The 25,645-nt window shown below is 36.2% G+C and overlaps 1 protein-coding gene across 1 annotated transcript in view; it reads right to left on the reverse strand.

Annotated features, from left to right (window-relative positions):
- The window catches only part of USP10 (ubiquitin specific peptidase 10), a 56,334-nt gene that overhangs the window by 17,252 nt on the left and 13,437 nt on the right, over positions 1–25,645 (reverse strand). Inside the window, exons 2-7 of the mRNA XM_052796267.1 lie at positions 18,081–18,149; positions 14,316–14,361; positions 8,555–9,580; positions 2,738–2,829; positions 1,063–1,172; positions 535–590 (exon numbers count right to left, since the gene is read on the reverse strand). Coding sequence (XP_052652227.1) covers positions 535–590; positions 1,063–1,172; positions 2,738–2,829; positions 8,555–9,580; positions 14,316–14,361; positions 18,081–18,149 — 1,399 coding nt within the window. The remainder of the gene's footprint in view (positions 1–534; positions 591–1,062; positions 1,173–2,737; positions 2,830–8,554; positions 9,581–14,315; positions 14,362–18,080; positions 18,150–25,645) is intronic.

Raw genomic sequence — 25,645 nt, forward strand, 5'->3', positions numbered from 1 at the left:
CATGATAACATGCCTGCAGGCAATCTCTAACTGCTAAAGAGACCTATTATGGCCCCATTTTGTTCCAAACAAAAGTGAGTGTTTAGTATTTAAGGAAAAGTGATAGAATTGAGCAAGTTGATAAACCAAACAGCTAGGAATATGTAAGGAAGGAAACAGAGTAAAATACAGTGAATATCAAATGATTTTGTTACAAAGGGCATGTTCTTAGAAGACATCTTAACATTTAAGCTAATCTTCAACAAAAACTATTCTTACTGCACTTGTACATTTGGTCTACCAAATAAAAGAAAACATTTAAGGTGCAAAACCTATGACTTCTTGACATGAATCACCAGTTATAAAACACATAACACTGACAGAAAAGCAATAACAAACTTTTTAAGATATCAAGAAACGCCAAAAGTCCAAAGAGCCATGAAGGGGATCAAGCACCAGTATTTAAAGGTCTTAAGTACATCACACAACGCAGATCCTTACCACAAAGCCTTCTTATCATGATTTTAAGACTTTTCTCCCTCTATTACCACTCACCTTGTTTTGCTTTAGGAGGTACAGGCATATTAGTGAACTCATTCATTAAACGAACACTGAAACAGAATGGAAGGAACAACTAGACATGAGCAGCAAGTTAAGACTTAGAAGGACAAATAATAAAATTAGATCATTGTCATTACTGACCGCCAAAAAAAAAAACCAAACCAAAGAATATCATAATAAGTCTGAGTAAAGTTCACACAAAAATTAACCTGATCATTGCCAATGAAACCAAGGTGTTAGGTTAGTTCTTGCAGCTCTCACGGTTCAGTTTTGCATATTAAACACTATTTAAAACTGATCTTCCTCAGGCAACAGGAACTATCTTCCTTGACTAGTCAAGCAATTGTAAAATACCAAGTTCATTATAAAAACCATGTATCACCAAAAAAAACCCACAAAAAAGACTTCTGGATACATATCAACTTTCAACAATTGCAGTAAACAATCATTTGTTAAGATATTTCTGAATGAGCTTAGTCAGATCACAGATTTATTTTATATTTTTTTTAACAAGCTACTTACAAACTGTCTATCATTGGTGTTGAGGTACACGGCCGCTGTGATTTTGAATACATTGGAATGGACTTCATTAAATGATACATTGGAGGGCAAGCAACCAAGGCTTGCAGGGTCTATGCAGTGGCATTAAGGAAATATTCAGAAAATGTAATCTGCATGTTAACCAAATATTCAATTATATTTAAAATTATATGCAAAACAAAGCTAACTCTTTATTATGTAGACCAATCCAATAACTAAATTGGAACAGATGGATGGACTTTTATCATAACATTAACTAATAATGTACAGAAGTTATACCAAAAAACCCTGGCATCTTGTAACATGCAGTGATTTCACTGGCACTTCAATAATGTCAAAAACTTTAATTAAGGGGAAAGGAAACATTTAGTCCAGGAGCAGGAGAGGAAAAGAACCTTCATAGGAAAGACTTCATAAAATTAACAATTTGAAAATTGGCAAGTGATAACCTGCAACATGCTTTCTGAGAAGAATGGAAGAAGCCAGCTGACAGACTTCAAGTTAAAGGTGATGATTCACCCCCATAACCAAACAAAAAAACCCCGCTGTGATGTGAAACATTCTGCAGTGTAAGGAAGAGTTTTGGAGTAACCAGTAAAACTACAGCCTACGTTGGGAGAAAATACTTTTAAAACATCAAAGTCTGTGCTGCTCGGCAAGAACAGTGAACAGAGGAAATGTATTAAAAGACTGGAGGGGCAGGGAAATGGCAAAAAAGGCAGCAACCTCTACAGCTAGAGAGATATATTAACTTGGTCCCTGCAGTGTGCAAAAATTGAGTAACAAATTCCCATGTAACATTTTAAGACTGAAAAAATGGGAGCTAATACATACAATCACATGAGTGCAGAACTGGTTATGTGAGAGAAAAGCTGACATTTAAAGCACGATTGCTGGTCTGGAAATGCATCATTAGGTTCTGCAATGATCAGTCTTGAAATTGGTCGTAATATTTTTCACTAGCAGTTAAAGTATCCTAATTGTCACTTGCAGTGAGCCATTGTTAACATAAGCGATAGGGATACATTAATAAAAAAATTATTATTGATAAAATTATCATAAGACAGCACTGAAAAAGGAAGATTTCTGTTACCCAAGGTACAAGTTACTTTTGCAGGGGAATACAATTCTAATACATTAAGAGTGAGCTAATCTTCCATCCCTTTGTAAAAGGGTTAAACACCACATTTACACAGTTGATACGATAGCGACAGCCTGCTCAACAGAAAACCAAATGATCCACTTACCAAATCGCCAAAACAAAGCCTAAGAGTAAGAATAGCTGACTTCAAGTACAAAAGAGCAATAACCACTTAAATTGACGCACAAAGAGTCATGAGTAAACATAACCAGAAATTACAAGGTTTTCAGTCATGAGGAAGTTAACAGTTCTGAAGTATTTTGACAGAGATAACAGAGACAAATTGCAAACAAGATTGTGCAACCAACTGCAGGGGAACCCTGGACACATGGTTCAATGATCCAAAATACCCCTAGATTTCTAGATGCTACCCTTAAACATTTTAACCACAGTAGTAGGATATGGGAAGACAAACGCTTTTATAAAATACTTACCAGAATAATCCAGAAAAACTTTGACAGATATAATATACAAATTTTAACTTAAATGTATTAATTTTTTCCAAGGTAAGGATACAGCATTGATGTAGCACCAGTTTCCTTTGTTGATCAGCCCTCGTGGTTGCAAAGACACTGGTTTATGTATTAGTCTTACATTTTCCAGTATTTCTGCAGAATGAGAAACAGTAAATTGAGCATCAACAAAATGCACATGCTAGCCATCAAAACAAATATCTGTTGACGCATTACAAAATATTTCAAATCAATTAACAAGATTCCCAGAAACTTCAGCAAATAATTTTTGCTCCATTTAAACACTGCTCATATTTCAAATCAGACATATTTCTTCAACCAAAGACATCCTGGAATTTGGGTCAGGAGGATGCTGGTACAAAAACTAATCATTGTAATTTCAAAACTAAGATGACCTATTTGTTTTTAGTTTTCCTAAAACCAGATACTTTTATTTATATAGATATAGACTTCCAAAATCTACAAGATAACAGGCTTAGATAATATAATGTGTACTGTTTTCCTGCTTTCAAAAACTTCAGCAATAGCCTGAGTTTAAAAATTAGAAACCACTGTACATAAATAAGTCTGTCTCAGTTATGAAACTGAGAGCAACAGGGGAAAGATTTTCCAGGAAGCCTGACCTGTTATTTAGGTACCTAAATAAAAACTGCTTAAGGAAAATATTGGATCTGCTGTATTTTAAATTTGCAAAATAAGGACAAGAGGTATACAAGACAGAGTAAAACACGCAAATACACATAGCAATTGTCTACCAAGGAGATTATTTATTTTTACAATAAATGTGAGAGCCTCTAAAGCCCTTATATGCTACACTACATAAACTTAGAAGTTTGAGCTGTTCACTAGAAGGACTATCTAAACAGACAAGATAACATGACATCGGTGGAAAAGCAGCGGCACAAAGCCATGACTAAGCAAAGGAGGTGGCAGAATTGCAAACAAAATCCATGTCCTTCTACTTGCAAACTATCTCTTTACCGATAAGATCATATTTCCTGATGACACCACCAGTTCTAACCAAATAAAAACATGCCAAAAAATAGAAAATATTTAAATCAGTCTTCTATTACATAAAAAACCTGACACCTGAAAGGGCAGACAGCAAAAAGATGTAAAAGGGAAGACATCAGCACCTAGCACAGATTCAGGTGAAAATTCTTCTGCAAGTGTTGAAACGTATCTGTTATTAAATTATTAATGCTCAAGTATTTCAGAATATATTGTTAAAGCAGCGAAGTTTGAAACGTGTTGTGCACACATACAATCTTTTTGTTAATATAACTAGGATATTAGTATAACTATAACTAGGAAAATTAGGATAAAAATTATGAAAAGGGTATTTATTTTTAATGTCTATCAGTAACTTTTTAAGTTAACTGTATTCTTCCCCATTTTTGTATCATACTAAATAAAAATGTTATTAGGACCTTTAGCATCCTCTTGTGGTCATAAAACTGCTTTGTAAACAATGTCTAGAGCAATTACAGCAAGTTTTGTTTCTTTCAACAAAGAATTATTTTTGTGTACAGCAATTACATTCAATACCACATTTTCATCTCACATCTAACATTTACACAATAACTAAAGGAACTTTTAACAAGAGTATCAGAAGAAAAAAAAACACTTACAACCATGAGAAAACCTTCTTAAAATTTCAAAGCCTGTTATAAAGCACACGTCACTAACCAGAAAGAATTCACATTCGCTTTGGTGGATACTGACTTGTGAAACATAGCCTTGATTTGAAAACACATCTATCTAGAATAATATTATCATATTTAGAAATTTCTGTTGGTAAACAGAAAACATTTTGCTAAAGTTCATTCACCAGGTGGGGTTATTACAAATACCTGTCACATTTTTTTTTTAAGGGAAGAAAAAAAACCAAAAAAGATAATTCCCTAATCAATGCAAGTCCAAAGTTTAACAAAAGAGAAACCATGTGGATATGGTCTCCACGCTGAAGAGATATGTGTTACAAGTTAGCAATTTAACGCTTAGCTTGAGACTATTATTTGGCAAATATCACATAAGTCACTCACATCTTCCTTCATATCCAGACAATGATAAAAAAATGCCAGGACAACACTGCTAGTTTCTGCAAGAATGCATTTTGATAGTACAACAGGATAACTTTCTGAAGTTGTTTATAAAAAAGCCCAAACCTTGCTTGCCTCCCTGCCACAATTACTTCCTCTAGTGCTTACCTAGCTTTATTAGTAAGAAAAATTTTTCTACTATGTAACATTGAAACACCTTTGTTACAAATTAAACTAAGTAATTCTTGTCTTGTTCACTACAGTCTTGGGAGAGCAGTGACTTATCTTCTTTACGAATTTGTTTTATGTATTTGAAGTTACATCCATGATGACTCCAACAATCTCATCCGAGACAAAGTAAGTACAAATTTTCCATGTTTGCCAAGAAAGTATGGTTTTCAACTCTTACTTCTGTTTTCACTGCTGCACTATCACTTCTTCCTTGAGAAGTAATGCCCAAAGACTGGCATTTTCATTGAGTCCTCAACAGCAACAACAGAATTATAGTTATCTTCCATCTTTTCCATGTAAATTGGTATTAACACACAGTAGAAAAAAACTTTGCGTCTTCAGCTTTACTACAGACGCTTATCAATTCCCTAGAACTTACAGATCCTTTTATTCTCTAATACTATTACCAACCATTTATTCTTTGTACTGTATGCTTGCATTTGATTTCTGTTCTGGTGTATCCTTCCACACTTGCATTTACTGGATTCCCCCCCCCCCTAATTTAAAATCATTCCAGATTTATTCAGATCTTAAATGTTTGTGTTCTTCAATTCATCTGAAATTCTGCCTGCTGTAAACAGATTTTACATGCACTGTTAATTCCACCATCATCCACAATGAAAACACTGAAAGAAAACATGACTCAGAAAATCTTTTTAGATTCTCCCATTGAAATTTTTCCTAAAGTTACCAAGAACAGTTAAAAGACTACTCACAGAACAGCTAGTTTCCCAATCACTTATTTCCCTAGTTACTTAGAACATTACATAAGGCATTATTAACTATTATCAGGTTATGCATCAGAGGGTAGTAACTGTGAAACATGGCAAGTGAAGCCTGGAAGAGAGCCTTATTTTTTACAAATATGGACTATTTATAACCTTACTGTCCCTTAGAAATGAATTATTAAAATGTTTGTCCTAGCATCTAAATTAGGCTAAGGTGTATAATTAGTACAGTTGTCCCTTTCTAAATATGGAAGTGCTGTATCTTACTTCTCTACCATTCTGATGCTATCTGCCTTGAGTTTTGCCAAATAAACATCAATGGCTCATAGTTTGCTTTAGAAGTTCGTTTAACTGGTTCACTAGTGGTGCCAGTAAAGCTCACCACGCACCTTACCCACTTGCTAAAATTAACACTTTGGTATCTTTGTTTCTCATCAAGATTAACATGAAATTTCTTTGTCTGTTTTATTTATCTTCTAGTCCTGATGTTCATCTCCTCATCTTATGTAGCTTTCGTTTAAATTTGAGAACTAAGAAACCACAGACCTTTGCAGTTGAATCAAGCAGCATTAAACAATCTTCAAGGTGCCTGTGAATCGTTAACCTCCCTTGTAAGAACTGGTGAAATTATGGCACAAACCAGCAATTTGTCCCTGGAAAAGTAACTTATCTTCTTGTGTCCTGAGCAGCTGTTCTAAATAAAAACCGTACAGAAAAGCCTCAGAGCTCCAACATCAAGTCAGAAGATTTGCTAATTTTGCTTGCTAAACTCGAGATACTTTAGGTCTAGATTTTACCTGTGTTTAGCACCCTACGGCACTTGTGGTCAAAAATTCATTCCCATTGGCACGAGTTGAAACTGGTGAATTCCCAGCAAATCCAACAACAGGATCTCAACTCAGCCACACAGAAAACAAGGAACACAATCAGCAGCTACCTATGAAAAACATACAGGATTGCTATATACCCTTATACAATGATGTTAACCTAGGCAAAAGATTTGAAATTAAATATGTACAGAACAGAGCAAATTATCTGTCTGGAAATCATAAATTGAAACTCATGTAACACATTTTTGAGCGTGGGGGTATGAACAAAGCACTAATGTACCCATTTTACAAACAGGACAGAGAACATTAAAAAAAGAACAGACAACGAAGAAAGTCACCTTTTTCCACAGAGCAAAGCACTGATTACATGGCATTCAGATCTTCAAGTAAACATTTTATACTGAAATCAGTAGCATCTGAATTACAGGAATTGCAGCAATATAACTCCTACCTAAATCAGCTACAATGAGAAGACGAATTCCTTTTCACCAAAAAAGGATCTATACTCAGACTGTTCCTCTGCAAAACCAGCTAGCTAATAGCGAAGGTGCAGAAGAAAACTGTATAAAAATTACATTGCTATTTCAATACATTAAAGACAAAATAAAAAGCTCTGCTCCCACCTGGTGGCAAAAAATAGTATGGAAACAGTAAAAGTCTAGAAAGTTAACTTAAAGCTGAAGCAACTTGGACAAGAGGAAAAAAAACCCTTTTCATCTATGGCAAGCAGTTCTAGCTTTATGATTGTCACAAAATAGTTTTAAGTTAAAATTCACTACCAAATGATAGCTTAATATTCTAAGAGTACAACAAACTCCACAGGTATGGGTTCATACAAACAATAATCACCTGCTTATACTTTTTTTTTTTTAATACAGTCAACTGCATTTGCAACACCTAAGTAAAAAATATGCAGAAATTTAAATTATTCTGACAGCTTTCCTCTCAACAATTTTAAGTAGTGAAACCATTACTGAGTAAGGAGGGGATGAGAGGCAGGCATATACTTCTGGGTATTCTGAATAGAAATCTCCAGGTCAGCTTCTGGTAACAGTAAAAAATTTTGACTTGAAGCTGTCACACACAAAACACTATTGTACTTGTAAATTAGCTTGTAGCATAAATAGCAGGATTTTGTACAAGCCTTTTCACATACAGACTATTTCACAGATTTAAAAAAATTATTTTTGTTCCAACACTCACCAGTCAGTGACACAAAATGCAACCAACTGGATATTCTTCTTCATGTTTTCTAACTAAATCTGCAAAAACGATCTCATGCACATTCTAGCATTTCTCATTAGAACCACAAATATGACAGGACCAACTGTCAAAGCCCTTATGTTATGCACTGCCTTTCCTGATGTACCCTCTGGACAGTTCCTTATGGTTATTCTTGAATAGGCAATAGCTAGCATTGTTTCTGAGTAAAATAATATTGTTTATAATGGTGAAGGATAATTCTTCAAAATTTGAAGGACAGACCTCTCAAACAGCAAATCAGTAAATATAAAAACTATTTCCTGAATTAGAATTTCTGAAGCAAGACCTATTTAGACATTACACTTAAGGTACTATAAGTGTCCAGAAATTTCAGCTACTTTGGCATAAATATATCAATGCTCTTCCCTTCTTGTAACAGAAGGCACTACAAGATTGTAAATACTGGATAATATAACACACCATTTTCAGAACAAACTTTTCTAACATAATTCTCCTTATTACAATAGCACACAGCTGAATGCAACCAGCCTATTTAAAAATCACAGATCACTTAAAAATATTGTTTGACAAGTAGCAATAGTTTTACCACATCTGGGATAATGACATGGTAACATCCTGTTGGAATGTTTACGCAGGGGGATGCAAAACTAGCTTATTTAAATTACACCTTCCATAGCAGTGTTTGAACAGTCATCTTATTAAGAACATTAACAGAGGAATCTTCTCTATCAATACAGCACGCTCCTGTTACAAGCAGAGTTAATACCCTTCCAGTGTAACATCCACTCGTGTGTATTAACTATACCTGCAATCTTTATGGCTACAGGATCCTCTGAAACTGGAACAGGTCCCTCTTTGACTTCAACCTGTTTTTCAGGGACCAGAGTAGATGTGGCAGGAGGGGTATACTTAGTCTCAACATAGACCACAGATGTGGAAGCAGAGGGCTTGGAATTGTGAAAAAGACTAGCCCACGATTTTGCAGGCTGATTAACAGGGACTGATCCTGCAACCGGGACTGTTGCCTCAGTAGTAGGTGAAGCTTCCTCAGGCTTAGCTTGGTCTGAGTCAGTGCTTTCCACAGTGTGCAATTCTACCCCATTGGCAGCTGTGTCCTCACCAGAGGATTCAAGTGTTTGTCCATTAGTAACGCCAAGATTTTCAGTAGTATCAGTACCAGCATAAGACTGTACAACAGCTGTCCTTAAAGGGCTATCTCTGCCAGTCTCTGAGGGGATGCAAAACTGTTCAGAATTAGTAACACGGCATACCTCAGGCTGCCCTGCAGTCCTGGTATTGTCTAGTGTGCTAGAAACAGAATCATCAGAGACGGCTTCATTAACGAAGTCCACAGAGTTGTCCGGGCTGTTGCAAGTCCTTGGTGTGGCCAGGGAGGGTATATCTCCCGTCAGTTCCGTATCCTCCGTGCTTATACTGTTTAGTCCCGATGAATTTGCATGGCCATTTACAAGAGCTTCTGTGGGAGCAATGCCATCACTGACATCTTCCAAGTAACTGTAGTACCCAGGGGGTCTTTTTTTCTTCTTTTTACGCTCCCTTTGCCCAAGGCCTCCAGACAAGCCATCGTTTTCAGCATTAGAACCGCTGTCCAAAGTGAGGGTTGGATCAGTGAACTGGCAGTCAATGGAATTGTAGTTTGTTTCACCGAGAGTATCATCAGGGGTTTTCTGAGCAGGTGCACAACTGAGAATGAATTCCGGAGCCTGAGGATTCAGAGTACTTGAAATACTGTAGTCGGTGTTATTTAGTACAGATGACTGTGTCTCAATAACTTCATTAACACCAAATTCAATCCTCTGATACTCTTCCCCTGGAAAAGCAAGAGCAAACCTAAGTTAGTGAATGACATCTGATCAAAAAGCTACAAAATCAAGAAAAAAACCCTGTATTTTCCTGCAACTCAGAAAACAAACTACATTCCCTCAAACAAAAATAATTCTTATTCTCTATCTCAATCCTGAAGGCTATTTCAAAATGTCATTTTCTTAAAGACAATAGGGTACGATTCAGGTTCTTAAACAGAGTATGTAATTTTCCAAATCACTGCACAGTTCCTGCAAATAACACCTATTAAATTCACCTATTAAAAAAAAAAAAATTAATGCTCAATGACTTTAGCAATATTCTGCATTAAGTTAATTATTGGATAATTGCATATAAAATATAGTGCAATATTTAACTCCACACTGCTTCTAAAGCCAGTCTTTTCCACTGACAGTTACAAAATCCAAGCCTTTACCTGTTTAACTTTTAAAAATATCCACGTGTGGGGTTTGGTTTGGGGGGGGGGATGCTTTGGTTTTCCTGGTGTGTAAAGACTTATCATCATCCTTAATAACTGAAAAATATTTTCATTAATTGTATGGAAACACTGCAATTACAGCTTTTGAAACTCTAGGCTCATCAATAACTTATTTAATTTTATCACAGTTGAATTTATTACTATATGAGAATACGATATATATGACTGTATGATTCTATGACAAGAAATACAACAGATACACCTCAACATAAGTCAGCGTTCAACTTGTACATACAAGCAGTACTGAAAAATTAATGAACAGGATTGGTTTGGGGGGGTTGGTTTGTTCCGGGTTTTGTTGGGATTTATTTACCTAGGAATTTTTTTACATGCTCTTTAAAGAAACACCAAGAAATATTCTCATGGCAGGCTGCAGTATCACAAAATAGTCACAAAGTACTGCAATTTCATGGAACTTAATTAGTTTTATAATGCACGCATGCTAACTAGTCACACTGAATATTTCAGTTACAACTATTTCCATAACTATCAAATAAAGACCTAAAATTAACGTAACTGAGTCTCAGAAACATTAAAGGTTAAGCTCACATTTTAGTAGTTAAAGTTTTGTAGGTCTTTCTATGATATGTATGTTACTGTTTCAAAGGCATTCATTTTAATATTTTGTTTCCTCAAAGATGGGGGGGCTAAGAAACACATTTCAAATTTTTAAGACTGTTACTAGGGAACCAAATAACACTAGATAGGTATCTCAAAAGGAATGTAAGTGGATACACCACTAAATTTCAAAGATTTTGTGCAACTTACAGTATGTTTGACACATCAACAAGTGCCTATTTTCAACTATACCACAGACACTAAAAATGAAGTGGTTTTTTTAAAAAAAAAAAAAAAAAACAAAAACCCAACAACATAACAAAAAGCAAGCAACAGTTCCTAAGGAAAAAAAAGTTATTTGCACAACTAAAGAAATAATCCTATGGGAGAACAGAGTCTAGTGGAGAATGTTTTGATACATAACTGTCAATATAACTGTTTTGAAACTCTCCAAATACCTTCTAGAGAAGTCTGCTAATGAAAATTTTAGCTTTAAAAAAAATGTGAAAGAAAAAGAATCTACAAGGTACATATTTTTTTAATATCAAACGAAGGGTAACAAACATTCAGTGTGTGTTGAGGTCTGACTTACACATGCAATACCAACATATTATGAATTAATGAACAAAGATATATAATACATATTTTAATTGCTTTTCTGCTTTTATCTATTAACCTAAATGAGAAGTAAACACATTTCAATCTTGCTGCCAGTCAGACTAAAGGAAACTTTTTAAAAAAAAAAAAAAAAAGCGCAAAAACCTCTCCATACACATCTGATTTCTCTAAGTCATGTTAACAAGAGCCTAAATTTCACATTTTCTTCACCCTTCCCCTACACCCACGAGAAAGCATTTTATAACACCATGCCTGTCAATCCACCATTCATCAACTACTTCTGCAATCACTGACCTGCTATCACCAACCAGAAAAGAGGGCTTAAGTTTCTTTTTAAAAAATCAGCAGCCTAGAGGCAGGGAGGTGGAAAGCTGCTGCCTGATATCAATATCCACTTAAGAGGGAAGGGCTGGGAGATCTCAGACATCACCTAATTGTTCAGCAGCAACACAACTGGCTATCAGTGCTATACGCTGGCTGACCTGTCAGGACACACACAGCTCGAAACCAGCCACAGCTTCATTTGCTTGCAAATGCAGAGCATGGGGTTTTAAGGGGTACGGGACACAAATCCACAACAAAACTATTCCTCATTAGTTCATCTGCTTACAGAGCAACTTGTTAGTTCAAGCATGAACCAAGAGCTAGTTCTTTACCCTTTGTTACAACAGGAACAAGCACAAGCAACAACTGATAACACCTAATATTCCTCCAACCATGAGAAGAATGAATTATTTGGCACATTTCAAATCCCTACCAGTTCAAAATAATCTGGGACTTCTGCTTCTTTTCCAAAATCCCTGTTAAAAAAATAGTAATTGCTTCAAAACAAAGAACATGGTTTCCCTTCGTGGGCAAGTTAAGTCTACGACAGCCAAAAGTGAGAGTTCTCACTTCCGCACTCCTGTCCTGCTCCTCTACTCTACAACAAGCTTCCAGTAGTTGTGTTACCAAAAGCTAACCTAGCAAAAAAAAAAAAAAAAAAAAAAAATAATCGGAGCGAGTATATTTTTTTTTCCTGTTTTTGGTGAACTTATCAGCTTACTGTACACTAGACAATCACAAGAGCCAACTCAGGGCAACTGGGGAGCAGAAAACAAAACACATCCCTTACAATTATGACACAATGGTAATTTAGCTGAAGGTGCTACACAAACATCGTAAGCTAAAATCCTGCCAAGAGCATAACTGATATTCTAGAATTTAACACACAAATTAGGAAGTTACAGCTGAGGAATTAAACTATACACCTCACAGCAGGATTAGAATAATAAACATCGGTAGCTAATGTATAGTTAGTCTATGGAATGATTGGCAGAAGCTCATTTGCCATAAGATTGTGTCAAGTTTGTTTCAAAAAAGTGAGAGGGATTTTTTTCTATTTGTTTTGACTTTCCACTTTGCTTCTGGGCATCTTTGTTTCAATCTAGTTCACAGTGCTATTTCTGAATGGACTGAAACAGGTATATCTGTCATGAACAACATGACACGCATATTGAAACAAGTATCAACAGATACTCCAAGGACAAAGCCTATGTACAATAGCAAAAGCTGTGAATACATAGTACTAATCAGTCTGAACAGAGTTCTGCATATTAGAGCTTCAGCCATGATTTGATTATTCCTAGTGAGTATTAACAGAACTTCTAATTCCATAAAAGTTAAATACTGCAGATAAGTATAGAAAAAAAATTAGACTATGGGGAGTGACAACATGGTCAGTGTATGTCATCTTATTATAATTATAGATATTCTGCATAAGCACAACATTCCATTTTAGTTTCCAGAGCTTCTTATGCAGCTATCACAGTGACAATATGCATGCACAGTACAGTGCAAGCTTGTTAAAGACATTTTTCAGGCAAAACCTAATTTGCTGTCATTACCTAATCTCAGGGCTGGGAGAGGTTCTCTCAGGGTCTAGGAATGATCTGAAAAACATTTGTACAAACCAGCTTTCTGTATGGCTTGTGAAGATTAAAATCTCAGTCTTAAAGAACAGAACTTAAATCCATAGTCAGACAAAGCAATATATGACTGGACACCCCTGTCATCAACAACAGTTGACAATTCATAACATATGGTCCTTTTAATGAACTTTTCAAAATTCTACTTAAAACTACTCAGGGTCCTAAAACTGGTCTTGTACTAAATAAAGGTTCCAAATTTTCAGAAATGTTGCACATCTGCTTTCAAATGGGACCTGTTGTCCTTCTTTATGACTGGCTATCTTATTTACCTTTAAATCAAGGCCAAAGTAGCTAAGCATAATGATTAGGTGTTCTTAAACATCAATATGTGCATTTTGGTCCTCTTAAGTACTTCTGAGAAATGTCCAGTCAGACACTTGCGTTATTTTGAAGGAGATCTGGGTAAGTCTCAGCTTCCTTGCTCTCCTCTGGTTCAGGCAAAAAAACCCCCACTAATTTACCTTCCACTTAAAATACTGTGAAAGTTCGGTTTAAACTATGGGTTGAGACAGAGTACATGTGTGACTGCTACAGCTTTACAATGGGAACTCTGTAATGCATTTTACATCAAGAGTCATATTTCCACCAAAAGAAAAAGGATTTTCCAGAGAAATAGCTAAGCCAGACAGAAACAAGAGTCAAAAGGAACACCAAACAGAGCACTGCTTGTAGAGCTGTCTTCAGGTTGCAACTGCCAGAAAATATTCATGCTATGGCTCTTACAGGAGGGCCAGCTGAATGCCACACTGGTTACTTATTTCTTCAGTACAAGTGCTCTAGCGAACTTCAGCCCCCCACATTTTTACAGCTACATCCCTCAATATTTCAGCAAGACATTAAAAGTGTGTGGTAGCACAATCGAGGAGTAAGCATGTCCACTCTAATTAGCTGAAGTTCAATGCAGTATTTTCAAATACTTTCATGGATCTTATTCAATAAAGTTGTTTAAAAAACTAACCTGCCGAATATGCATATACCTGCCGAATGTGTTCTAAAGATTAAATTTAAAGAGAGGCTGTAGTAAATCTAAGGTAAGAAGCACAACCTTTAAGTTAAAAAAAAAATAGATGTTGATTTCTTACCATCATGAAACTTACCTGTGGACTTAATACCACATGAAACTGTTTCATTGTATGGGGGGAGCTGTACAAAAAAGAAATGAAACTTATTTAAAGACAAAGCAACTCTATTAACATTCGATATCAGTTTCATTTGAAACATCTGAATCCTTTAGAAGTAACACCATTATTAAGGTTTGATTTTCTGAGAGTATGTCTTGAACACATGCTTCTATATTTATCAAATCCCACACTGTAGCTTCAAGTGTCCTTGCAGATTACCACTATTACTGAAAGATAAAGATTATCTTGGTTACACACCATAGGCTCATCAAATTCTCAAGCAATTCACCTCACAGCATCAGGATCCTCCTTCATCAACAGTACTCACCACGATTTTACAATGAGGAACATATCCTCTTTTTAGGCAAAAACTGAAGATAGACCAAATTACCTGTGAAAGGATGAAACAAAGTTTTGCACAGACAATAGTCACACCTAAACCTTTTGATTCTCAACCTGCTTCAGCTATAGTGTTGCCCTTGAAATGTTTCAGCTAAGGTGTACTCTTAATCATATTTTTAAAAAAACAAAAATTTTTGACCATCAGCCTAAGCATAATGTAACCACAGCATATAGTTTCTATCTGGATTGCAAATATGTCTGGTTGTCCTGGTTTTGGCTGGGATAGAGTTAATCATCTTTCTAGTAGCTGGTATAGTGTTACGTCTTGGATTCAGTACTAGAAGAATGTTGACAACAGACTGATGTTTTCAGTTGTTGCTAAGTTGTGTTTATACCAAGTCAAGGATTTTTCAGCTTCTCATGCCCAGCCAGCAAGAAGGCTGGAGGGGCACAAGAAGCTGGGAGGGGACACAGCCAGGACAGCTGACCCAAACTGGCCAAAGGGGTATTCCAGACCATGTGACATCATGCCCAGTATATAAACTGGAGGGAGTTGGCCAGGGGCGGGGGGGGGGGGGGAAATCGCTGCTCGAGAACTAACTGGGCATCGGTTGGCAAGTGGTGAGCAATTGCATTGTGCATCACTTGTTTTGTATACTCCAATCCTTTTGTTGTTATTGTCATTTTATTATTGTTATTATTATCATTATTAATTTCTTCCTTTCTGTTCTATTAAACTGTTCTTATCTCAACCCAGGACTTTTACCTTTTTCCTTCCAATTCTCTCCCCTATCCCACTGGGGGGTGGGGGTGGGGAAGTGAGTGAGCGGCTGCATGGTGCTTAGCTGCTCGCTGGGATTAAACCACATCACTGGTATAAAACACTGGCATAGAATACTGCCATCATTTTATGGACTCAGTGGTTGACAGAACCCCTGCTACTGTGTAACTACAGGTGGGCAATTTCTAATCCCCGCCTTGCCTGCCCACAAACTCCCCCAGAAGCTGAAAGCCTTCTCCTGTGCCTGCATGTGAACTGGTAGCCATTGCTACATTGCAATCCAGCAGCTGTCTGGAGAACAGCTGAACTGTTTCTGCAGAGGGAGATAAAACATTGAGAGTATAGTGCAGTCTTACGATGCTGTTCTAAATATTAATTATAATGGTGTAACAAATATCAAAGATTTCTCTGTTGGAGTCTTCAGTTCTCTGAAGCTACAGATACTTACAAACTGCCTTCTTAAAGCACTATAGACAACAGTGCATCAGAAGTGGCAAGAAAAATATTTCTGAAGTTACATTATGAAAAAGTGCATAAAAAGAACACATACTGTAAAATTCATTTATAAACCATAATACATCTTAATGCAAATGAGAATCAATGGGTCAGAAAGAGGCTCCAAGCTGTTAAGAACCTATTATCCATATTAATACTGAACACAGATTCAATATAATTTTATAGTTAGAGCTCAAAAAAAGTTACCCTAAAAGTCTACAGTCAACAGTTTATGACAAAACATGTAATTCTTGTTTTTCTCCAATTCAAAGGGCTTAAGAAAATACAAAGTAAAAAAAAGTAGTCCACCTATTTATTGGTCCCCTACATATCTGGTTAATTAACAGCGCTTTTGTGAAGCAGAGATTTCTGAGTTGACCTGTTTTGTACAACTGGGTCATCTGAATCATCTCAGTCAACAGGTATCTAATAGAACATGTATTAAAACCGCCACGTATAAAGAGACATTCTAGACAACTTTTAGCTTTAACTAGTCCCTTGCCTCAGTCCACCCTTCAGTTTATAGGTAAGGGACTTCAGGAGGACACCAGCATCAACAGATGCTGGGACTCCCAGAACTGGCACTGCCCCTAACAGAATGTATGTCAAACACCACTGCAGTATTATAATCTCAGTCTTGTCCTTCTTGAATTTCACCCTATTTTTTTCAGACCACTTTTCTCCAAAATATCTGCACAGTGTAAAACTAATAAGCATAATTTTTATTTCATCATCCAGATAATTAAAACATTAAACTGAACCAGATCAAGGACAAACTTAAGGAACATCATTCAACACAGTTTTTTATTTTGATAGCTAACCAGTAAGTGGTACACTTGATACAGTTATAAAATTAAGTAAGACTGGTTCTAATGCTGTAGGTTCATGTTTCCTCAACATAACTTTGAGAATAGCTTTACAGAAGTCGATATGACATTTTCATCTTCCACAATGTAAGCATTAGAATAGCTCATGTAGGACCCTTAAGGTGACACTACATAGGATGCAAACGTCACACTGCTGCTACTGTATTTAATGGTGGGAAAACAGCAATATAATCAGAAGAAACACATATTACCTGAAGATATATTCTGCATTGCTTCCCACCAGCAGAAAAGATACAAAGCTATCCCTAAAGGCAAGTAGAAGCTATCTTTTTTTTTCTAAACTTCCCCCACCTCACCCCATTCCCTTCATGCACTTTTATTGTTTACTGGTATACTATACTAACCATGCTTGGAAATTAAGTTACAGGAAACTAAGTCGCATTAACAATGGCCATCAGATTTGTAAAATGTGACAAAAGGATTTCCCCACCTACAGTTGAAGTGTTCATTTCCTTTATGTTGATGGGGGAAGGACGGAAGCATGACTGAAATGTTTGAATGGAAATGTTTGGAGGAAAAACATGGAAATTGACATAGAGGAAAATCATTTTTCAAGTCTGGAGATTAGGACAATGGCATAATACTCTTCCATACAAAGGGAAATGGTTTCTTCATTCTCTACCAAGGACTACAGAGAAGAAGAGTCTACTATCTGTAGTACGTTATGAACTCAAACACACACAGACAACTGCTTCCACTCCATGGCCCTCACTGTCACTGTAATTAGTTCATTACTGATCCACTTCTCAGACCTCATGCACAGCCTTCCTTGTAAGCATAGCTTTGATGGTTAGCAGTGCTCCACCTGTCAAAAAATATTAAGAATCCCTGTGCTTCAAAAGGCTCACAAGACTTAGAAGCCCACCTTACTTACAACCAAGAGTACTGCTGAAAAAGTTTTCTCTAGATCCACCTCTAAAAAAAACAAAAAATACATAAATCAAAGCTGAGGTAATAGGGCTGGATAACTCACTTTCAATATCCTATCACTACAATGTCAGCTATACCATCTCTGAAAGATGACGAGCAGAAGGTGGAATAATTAATTTCTTATTTCTAAAAATTGACTTAACATCCACATACATGGAAAGATGACTCCTGTTCAATATCTTCAGTTTGCAAATTAGCAAGCTAAGAGAATGATAAAAAAATAATTGTATTGTTATATTTCAAATACAGACAAAGAGATGTAGCTTTAAAATGTTATTTCTAAAAGAGGTTTAAAGTAGATCTTACCTCAACAGAGCATCGTGGAGTCACAAAGAACTGATTAAATTCATCAGGGCTGAACTCCCCAAAAATATACTAAAAATAAAAGAGAAGGATTTTTGTTAAAGAATTATTTATATTCAATACAATTAATAAATTTATGATAAAAATCTATTAAGGTACTAGCATTCAAAAAGACCTGTATGTTGGGAGGCAGAAACTCACCTGTTTGCATCCCAACTCTCATCTTAATTCTTTCCCAAGGCCTTAGCAAAGTACTTTAGGCTCTAAAACTGTATACAATGCATTTTCCTTCAAATTCCCACTAGAGGTAATCACAGCACAAACTGCAGCTCATCCCGTGACTGGTTTTAAACCAACATGTACAGTGAGAAGTTGCATCAGTTCATATAAGCCCTAGACACAAGCTAGTTTACCTTCTAAAACAACACAAATGCCTACCCTTCACAACAGAAAACACAGGAATTACTTTTCCAGAGTTCTGCTAAACTAATGAGTTATGCAAGACTAATGGTACCACTACCTGAGTGCACAAGCACAGAAATGAAGCTGCCTAGGTGTACAAAAATACACAAGATCTAAACATCATCAATTTTGGTACAACTGCTCTTACGAATTTTGTTACCCCGTGCCTGAAACTCTGCACAACAAACGTAAGATGAAATGTCTTTTCCCAACATTATCTCCCTGCACCTCTTTAGGTATTTTGCATCTATATTTCTATGGAGGGGAAAAAAAAAAAAAAAGTACAAGACCACAAAAAAACCCCACGCTAAAATGAGATTTTATATTTAGTTTACAGAAAATGAAACATTCCCAATAAAAAGGCCTGACGTTGGCATTTCATAGCACCTGGAAGCTTCTATAAACTGTTGGCATGTAGAAGGATATTCACATTAAGAGTCACCAGTCACAAATATTATGGCTATGGAAAAGAGGAGGTCAGTTTGGTCCAGTACCTTACAATACCACTCTCACTCACCTTCACTGTACTCTGACAGTCATTCTTTGCTATCCTCCACCCTTCCATTAGAAAAGCTTTTTCAGCAGTGTCAAGTCTTGCTCATGGTAAAACCTTAGCTTGGCTATATCAAGATACAACTAACTAGACTGGGAGTTGAAACATAGAAAAAAGTTCTTAAAATTTGAAAAATCACCTCTAGTGAAGTGCAGACTGTTGCCACAAACTGTAGATACAGTAAATCAATCACAGTACTTTTCTCAGACTTCAGGTGGTTTATTCCAATAACTCATGTACTTGCTGTTTGCATGACTCACAGCCATCTACATTCATAAATTTCAAAGTTTAAGCTTAAGTTAAATTCCACAGCAGTTACAAAATGTATTTTCTTACACAAAAAGTTATTTATATGTGTATCACTTTTATGTGTGGAAAGAGCTTAACCATTTTAATGCCCTTCAGTGTTTTTAAACAAATATTAATATAATCTGGTTTAGTCGACAAACAATTCCAACAGTCAAAATAAACTGGAACATCTGTGATACAATGTTTGAAGCCCAGTGAAAAAATTAATGCTTTAAAAAAAACCCTTCACTAATCAGCTGCTAACTACCAACTGAGACAGTACAACACCTAAACAGAACAGGATCCCTAAACTGTACTTGTGAATGGTTTCACAGTTCTTGGCACAGGACGTAAAACTTGGCTTATGCTCTCAATATAACCAAGTCATTTTTATTCAGTAACATACCAGCTAGAATTTATCATATTCCAAAAACATGTCTAAAAAAAAGCACTTGCTGAATCATAACTAAATTATGTTTTTAGGAGATATTTTTGATGCAGTCATGCATCAAAACAAAACAAATCTCAACTCCAGACTACTAAAAGTTATCTAAATCCAACCCTAATTCTTCCGTATAATAATACAATCTTTTCATTTACCAGCATTTTTAACTGAGGTGTTACAGGCCTGGTACTTTTGAGCAAAATAAGTGCTTCTTTTTTAATTAGGGAACACCAAACAAAAGTGAAACAAAATGATCATTAATACTATCTTAATGGAATGGTTTTACTATATAATGATGTATTCACAAAGGGAAATGTTGTGTCTATGCAACTGTTTCTTCTTAATTTAAAACACACTACCAACATCTAACCCAAAAACTAATCCTAGTCTGACTCTAGCACAAAAAAACCCATCCCATTTGGGCCTGAAGAAACCAGAATTTTATTTGATTTTATGGCTTTATTTAACGATGCTTTACACCTGCAAACACAAAGTAAACCAGTTAAAAGATGCCTGCATAACTGAGAAAAATAGTGTTTCAAAATAAACTTACTAGGCCATATGACTGATGATGAGATTAAACCTACCCAACTTAACCGACCTTCCTGTCCTCTGGCTCTCAAGAAATAAGATTTCTGCAAGCTGCACACACAGCACCCTCTGCTAGCACGACAGAATTTTCTACCCTTTTTAAGGCACAACTACATGTTGAAGTGAAGGAGAACTGAGATTTCACATCACTTGGGAAGTATAACAATCTACACAAAAAAGGTCGCGGAGGGGAAAGCCATTGCATTTTAAGCAACCTGAAATACCGCGCTAGCTCCCTGCCTGCTGTCCGTCCATCCTACATCTCAATGAATCAGTGTGCCTAGCGCTATACAAATGATCTCTGTGTAAGAAAATACTTGTTTTAGCTGTGAAACAGCTTCAGAAAAACATCACTGTAGTACTTACTCTGAACCATTAATTCAAATGTAAAAGGTTTTTCTGCAACTGAAATGCTTAAGTAGTAAGCATTTTTAAGCAAGAGAGCACTAGGATTTTATAAAACCAATACACCCTTACAAGAAATAATCTCATTATCAGTATGAGCTTTTGGGGTCCTAGCTTGTACACTCTAAATTATTCCACATAACTTCAAAAGCCTCAAAGTTAGGTTTTTTCCAAACTGACAAATAAAATCTAATTATTGGACCAATCAAACAGAAGTTTAATTATTTACACAATTCCTATACAAGCTTCTCACGATCAGCATTAATTTACCCCACATTCCGTAAACAACATTTAAAACACAGAGCAGAGATACACTAGCATGTGTTAAAGCTTTGCCAAAGCTGTTTCACACTATTTCAATTCCAGTTTTAGTATTTTCAGGTGTGCCTTTGCGTAAGAAACAAACATATCCATTAGGACTACATCAAATTGATTCCTTTAAATGCCAAACTCTAATTTGCCCTACACTGTATCAACCTCTAAACTTATGTGTACGTCACAGTACTCCGAGGTCTCAATCATGGATAATAGACTGGGACTTCACCACACAAGCTCCAAGCAAAAAGTGGGTTTCAGATACAGACTTACCATCAGCCCTAATGCAGGCAAGGGATTGTGATCTGCTCGGAAGTAAGCTGCTTGTCATGCCGACCATTACCGATGTGTCAGTACATCAACAGCCTCTTACTTTACAGTTACTACAACTGTACAGTTACCTGAGCAAAGGATGAGCACAATCGCTGTGACAATGCATATGAACAGACAGCTGAATTGTCCCAGTTAGCAAAACCCATGCCTATTACCATCGATAGTACATAAACTAAAGCATGTATGGCAACATGCAAACCCCAAATATTTAAAAATACTACCAGTGAAAAGTTGAAGCTTAATTAGAGCTCTACACAAATTTCATTGGGGGGGGGGGGGGGGCGGATCAAGCTTTCTCCAAGCAAAAAATACTGTTTGGCACTCAATTACACATTTCAACAGCTGATTTTGATTTATATGCTCAGACAAAAAAAAGCATCTGCTTGAAAAACATGCTAAATAGTAGTCAATGGTACAAGTAGTAACTCACAAGGTAGAGCAGGAACGATGCTTAGAAGAGAGAGTGCAGTCTTACACCAACACTGGATTTGGAAGAAAAACTCTAAGAAAATACTGGGGAGAAGTTTTGAAAAATTCTGATTGTAACGTTACCCCTAGACTTACTTTTAAAGATACATAATCCCTAAGAGGCTTAATTCAGAGTCAAATCTGATCTCCCTCTCCTTCTCAAACCATCTCTGCAACCTACATAGAAGCTTTCTGTTCTGGCTCCTGGGAAGGAATCCTCTCTCACTTTTTTGGGAGCACATATTTCACACTGCATTTCTCACACTACTCTCCAGATTATTCAACTCTGCAGAGCTATCATCAGCCCTGCATTAAGTGTATTCAAGGATCCCTTCAGATAGCTCACTCTGGTGAGCTTGATTTCTGCTACAGATTAAGAGCAATGTCAAAACAGTATCATATAAATATCAATGATCTTCCACTTGCAGCTGTGTAAGAAAAACAGATGGGAAATAACAGTCTCCTCTGGGGGGAGGCAGGGGCATGAGGGTGTGGAGAGGACAAGGCTTTGTGGAATTCCTGGGGGGAAAAAAAAAACCCTACCTCTACTACCTTTCCACTTTCTCGTCAGTGTTTCCAAACCTCTCCTTCGGAATGGAAAAACAAAATAGCAAACCCAAAACATACTGATGGATCTATTCCATTTTGCAATTCATGACTGTAACCCAATTTGACTATTTACTGGAGATGTACAGTATGTTATTAAACATTAAAATTAACATGATTTTAACTAATGTGAGTAAACATATACCAACATAACAAAATGCCTTTCTTACACTGCATGATCAGAAATTTTTTTTTTCCATCTAGTACCTTCCATACTGAGGTTTATCAACTAATCGCTTTAAAAAGAAAATTATTCACAACGGTTGGTTTCCACCCTTTTTTTAAATGCTAGTGTCAAGATACTCTGAACTTCTGGGAGTTTTCAAATGTGAACGTCTTCTTGCAGATGCTCAGATCTATGAGACCAAGGATGAAAATAAAAGAAAAAAATGCTGGAATAAACCTTAAAAATGAGATAGCATTAGGCAGAGGATACATGACAGACACAAAATCTATCCCTTCAGATACCAACACAACAACTAGAACCTAGATTAAAAAAAAACAATGCAAAATTAAAGATACTTTGTGCAGTTCTAAAACAGCATCTCTTTTCACATGAAGTTGCTGGTGGTATGGGTACTCCAGTTTTTAATTAAACTTTCTTATGTTACCAGTACTTCAGATTTATTTGCCTTATTTCTACCCATCAAGATTTTGCAATTAAAGTCTGAGGACTGAATTCAAAACATTCTCATACAGCTTTGGAGATTACAAAAAAAAAAGTTACAACTAAATTCCTGAAAATGCTTGAAAGAACCAGATACAACTGTAGTTCTAAACTCCTGAAGACATCAGAAGACCTGTGTCTTTGTCACTTTCTTGAAGAACTTAAAATTGTGAGACTAGAATATTATACAAATACTCTGCAGATGAGAAATTTTTTTTAAAGTATATGACATTTGCAATACATTTTTTTTATAATACAAGTCAAGAATATTGAATGACACTATTGAAGGTGGTATAGTGGAAAGGACTGTCAGCTTGTGTTTCCAAAGCTCACTAGCGAGCTGGTCTCACCAATTTTAGCATTCAGCCTGACATGCTGTAAGAGATCAAATTTTCCTGCACCAAGTACCTGCCTCCCAACATTAGTTCTCTTTAAAAAAACCCCACATTATAATACCTCTCTGAGCAACAACCCAAACCCTCCTGATTGTCAGTCACTGGTGTTACCAGTTGCAACAAAACTAGAATCAGTTCCTAAGCTAATCTCTACAATATGATTACAATAGTATAACATCTGCAGTCCAGCAGATTCTACACCACTTTGAGCAAAACATTCCATCAATTATACCACCTTTACATCTTCAAGATACTAACTACATCTAGGTAACTAACACAAATTACATAAAACCAATTAACTAAATCTATACAAGAAAATTTGTTCTCTACCGCACAGGAATGAAAGTAAGATTACTTTTATATTTGTACAATAACTCTGATTACCATAACTGACCAAGTGGCATCTTAACTATGCAGACAAAAGCAGCAGCCACAGAACTAATTCCAAGATGGGGGAAAAAAGTTCTCCGAAGACCACAAAAGATTAAAATGCCTGACCTGCAAGCTCTCTCCACGTCAACTGTTTTTGCTGTGCTCTCCTTAACCACTTAAAAAATGAATGCTAATATTACCCCATTGCCTGTAATGAAATCTCCACTGGTATTCCAGTGTAGCAACACGAACACTCTCCTGGAGGAATACAAGGAGGAGGAGTACGTGTTACACAGCTGCTTGTCCTAGAAAAATGGGTAGAAATAGCACTGCTGATGCATCATCATCTTGGCATCACCTGTGCTACAAGAAAGCTAGGAAAATGAAGTGTCAACTTCTGCTTTCAAGAAGAATTAACATGGCTTTCACCTATTAACCCAAGAGCTTCATCAGCTCTTCCAGTCAAATTAGTTTAAGCTGCAAATACTCCCATTTCAACTACTTCTCCACAAACAAGTTAAAAATACAGCTTTTACTAACAGTGGCAAGGAATAACTCAATTGTATCTAAGCAGAAGGCCTAACAAGTCAAAACTAGTTCACATATAAATTGAAATTATGAAATAGTTTATGTATACCATAAACTATACAATCTTGCTCACCAAGCTACTTCTACAAAGTGTACTTATTCTTAAAGCTACCGGGATAGGCTGTGGTAGAAGAAGAAAATGAACCATTCAGACAGAAGTCTGTTTTCTGGCAAGGAAAAAAGGGCACATGCATATGACTACACTTGGGTTTTATTAGCAGAGAAAAAGCTCTTACATTAGTCATCCCAGCAGCAAGTAAGGTATTTCTCCCTCACCCTTTACTTCTCTTTCATTTTGTCAAGGTTTGTCTATTTTTTTCTGGAAAGTGTAGGGAAAGACAACCTTCCCTCAGGTTCTCCTTCCTTTTGAGCTGAAATCCATCAAGTCTTACTACACAGACAATTACTTAATTTGATACAACAAGGTTTTCTAACTTCCAAATCTCAAGAAACTTACTGGTTAAACGCTTATAAAAACACAGACAAAATTGTGAGACTGAAAAACAGGTTTGGTTTTGGGGTTGGTTTTTTTTAGATTCTGAATTTGTAAGCAACAACCCAAAACCAGGTGCTATGAAGACCACTGGCCATATATTTACAGCTGTATCACAGCCTAATAGCAGTATTTTAGGCAAATCCATTTCTGAAAAATCCAATGCTGATCTATCCTCTTTATAGAAAAATAAAGTCCATTTTTATAATTAAAAATATATGGAAATGAAGCTGTACTTTAATGCAGAGTAGTTGCATATTAAAGCTTTTAACAGTTGAAAATGCAACGAATCATGAGCAAACTCTTAGTACATCTTATAGTCCTTTATCACTAGCCTGCAGCTTAAAACTAGAATATTAACAAATCTACACAGTGCCTGGAGAAAGATCACAGCTAGGTAAATGTAGGTCAACTAAGCCCATGAGTCAATGCAGCTCTGCCTGTCTACCATTTAAGCAATCAAAGGCTCAAAAATATAGCACGTGAGTGTACCTTCCCTTTTTTTTTTCCCCCCCAATTCAGGGTTTCTTGGATGTTATTACAGAATTCTTGCAGCTGAAGAAAGTTAGGAATTTTCCACACATTTT

This window comes from Harpia harpyja, chromosome 9, assembly GCF_026419915.1.
Source record: "Harpia harpyja isolate bHarHar1 chromosome 9, bHarHar1 primary haplotype, whole genome shotgun sequence".
Lineage (NCBI taxonomy): Eukaryota > Metazoa > Chordata > Aves > Accipitriformes > Accipitridae > Harpia > Harpia harpyja.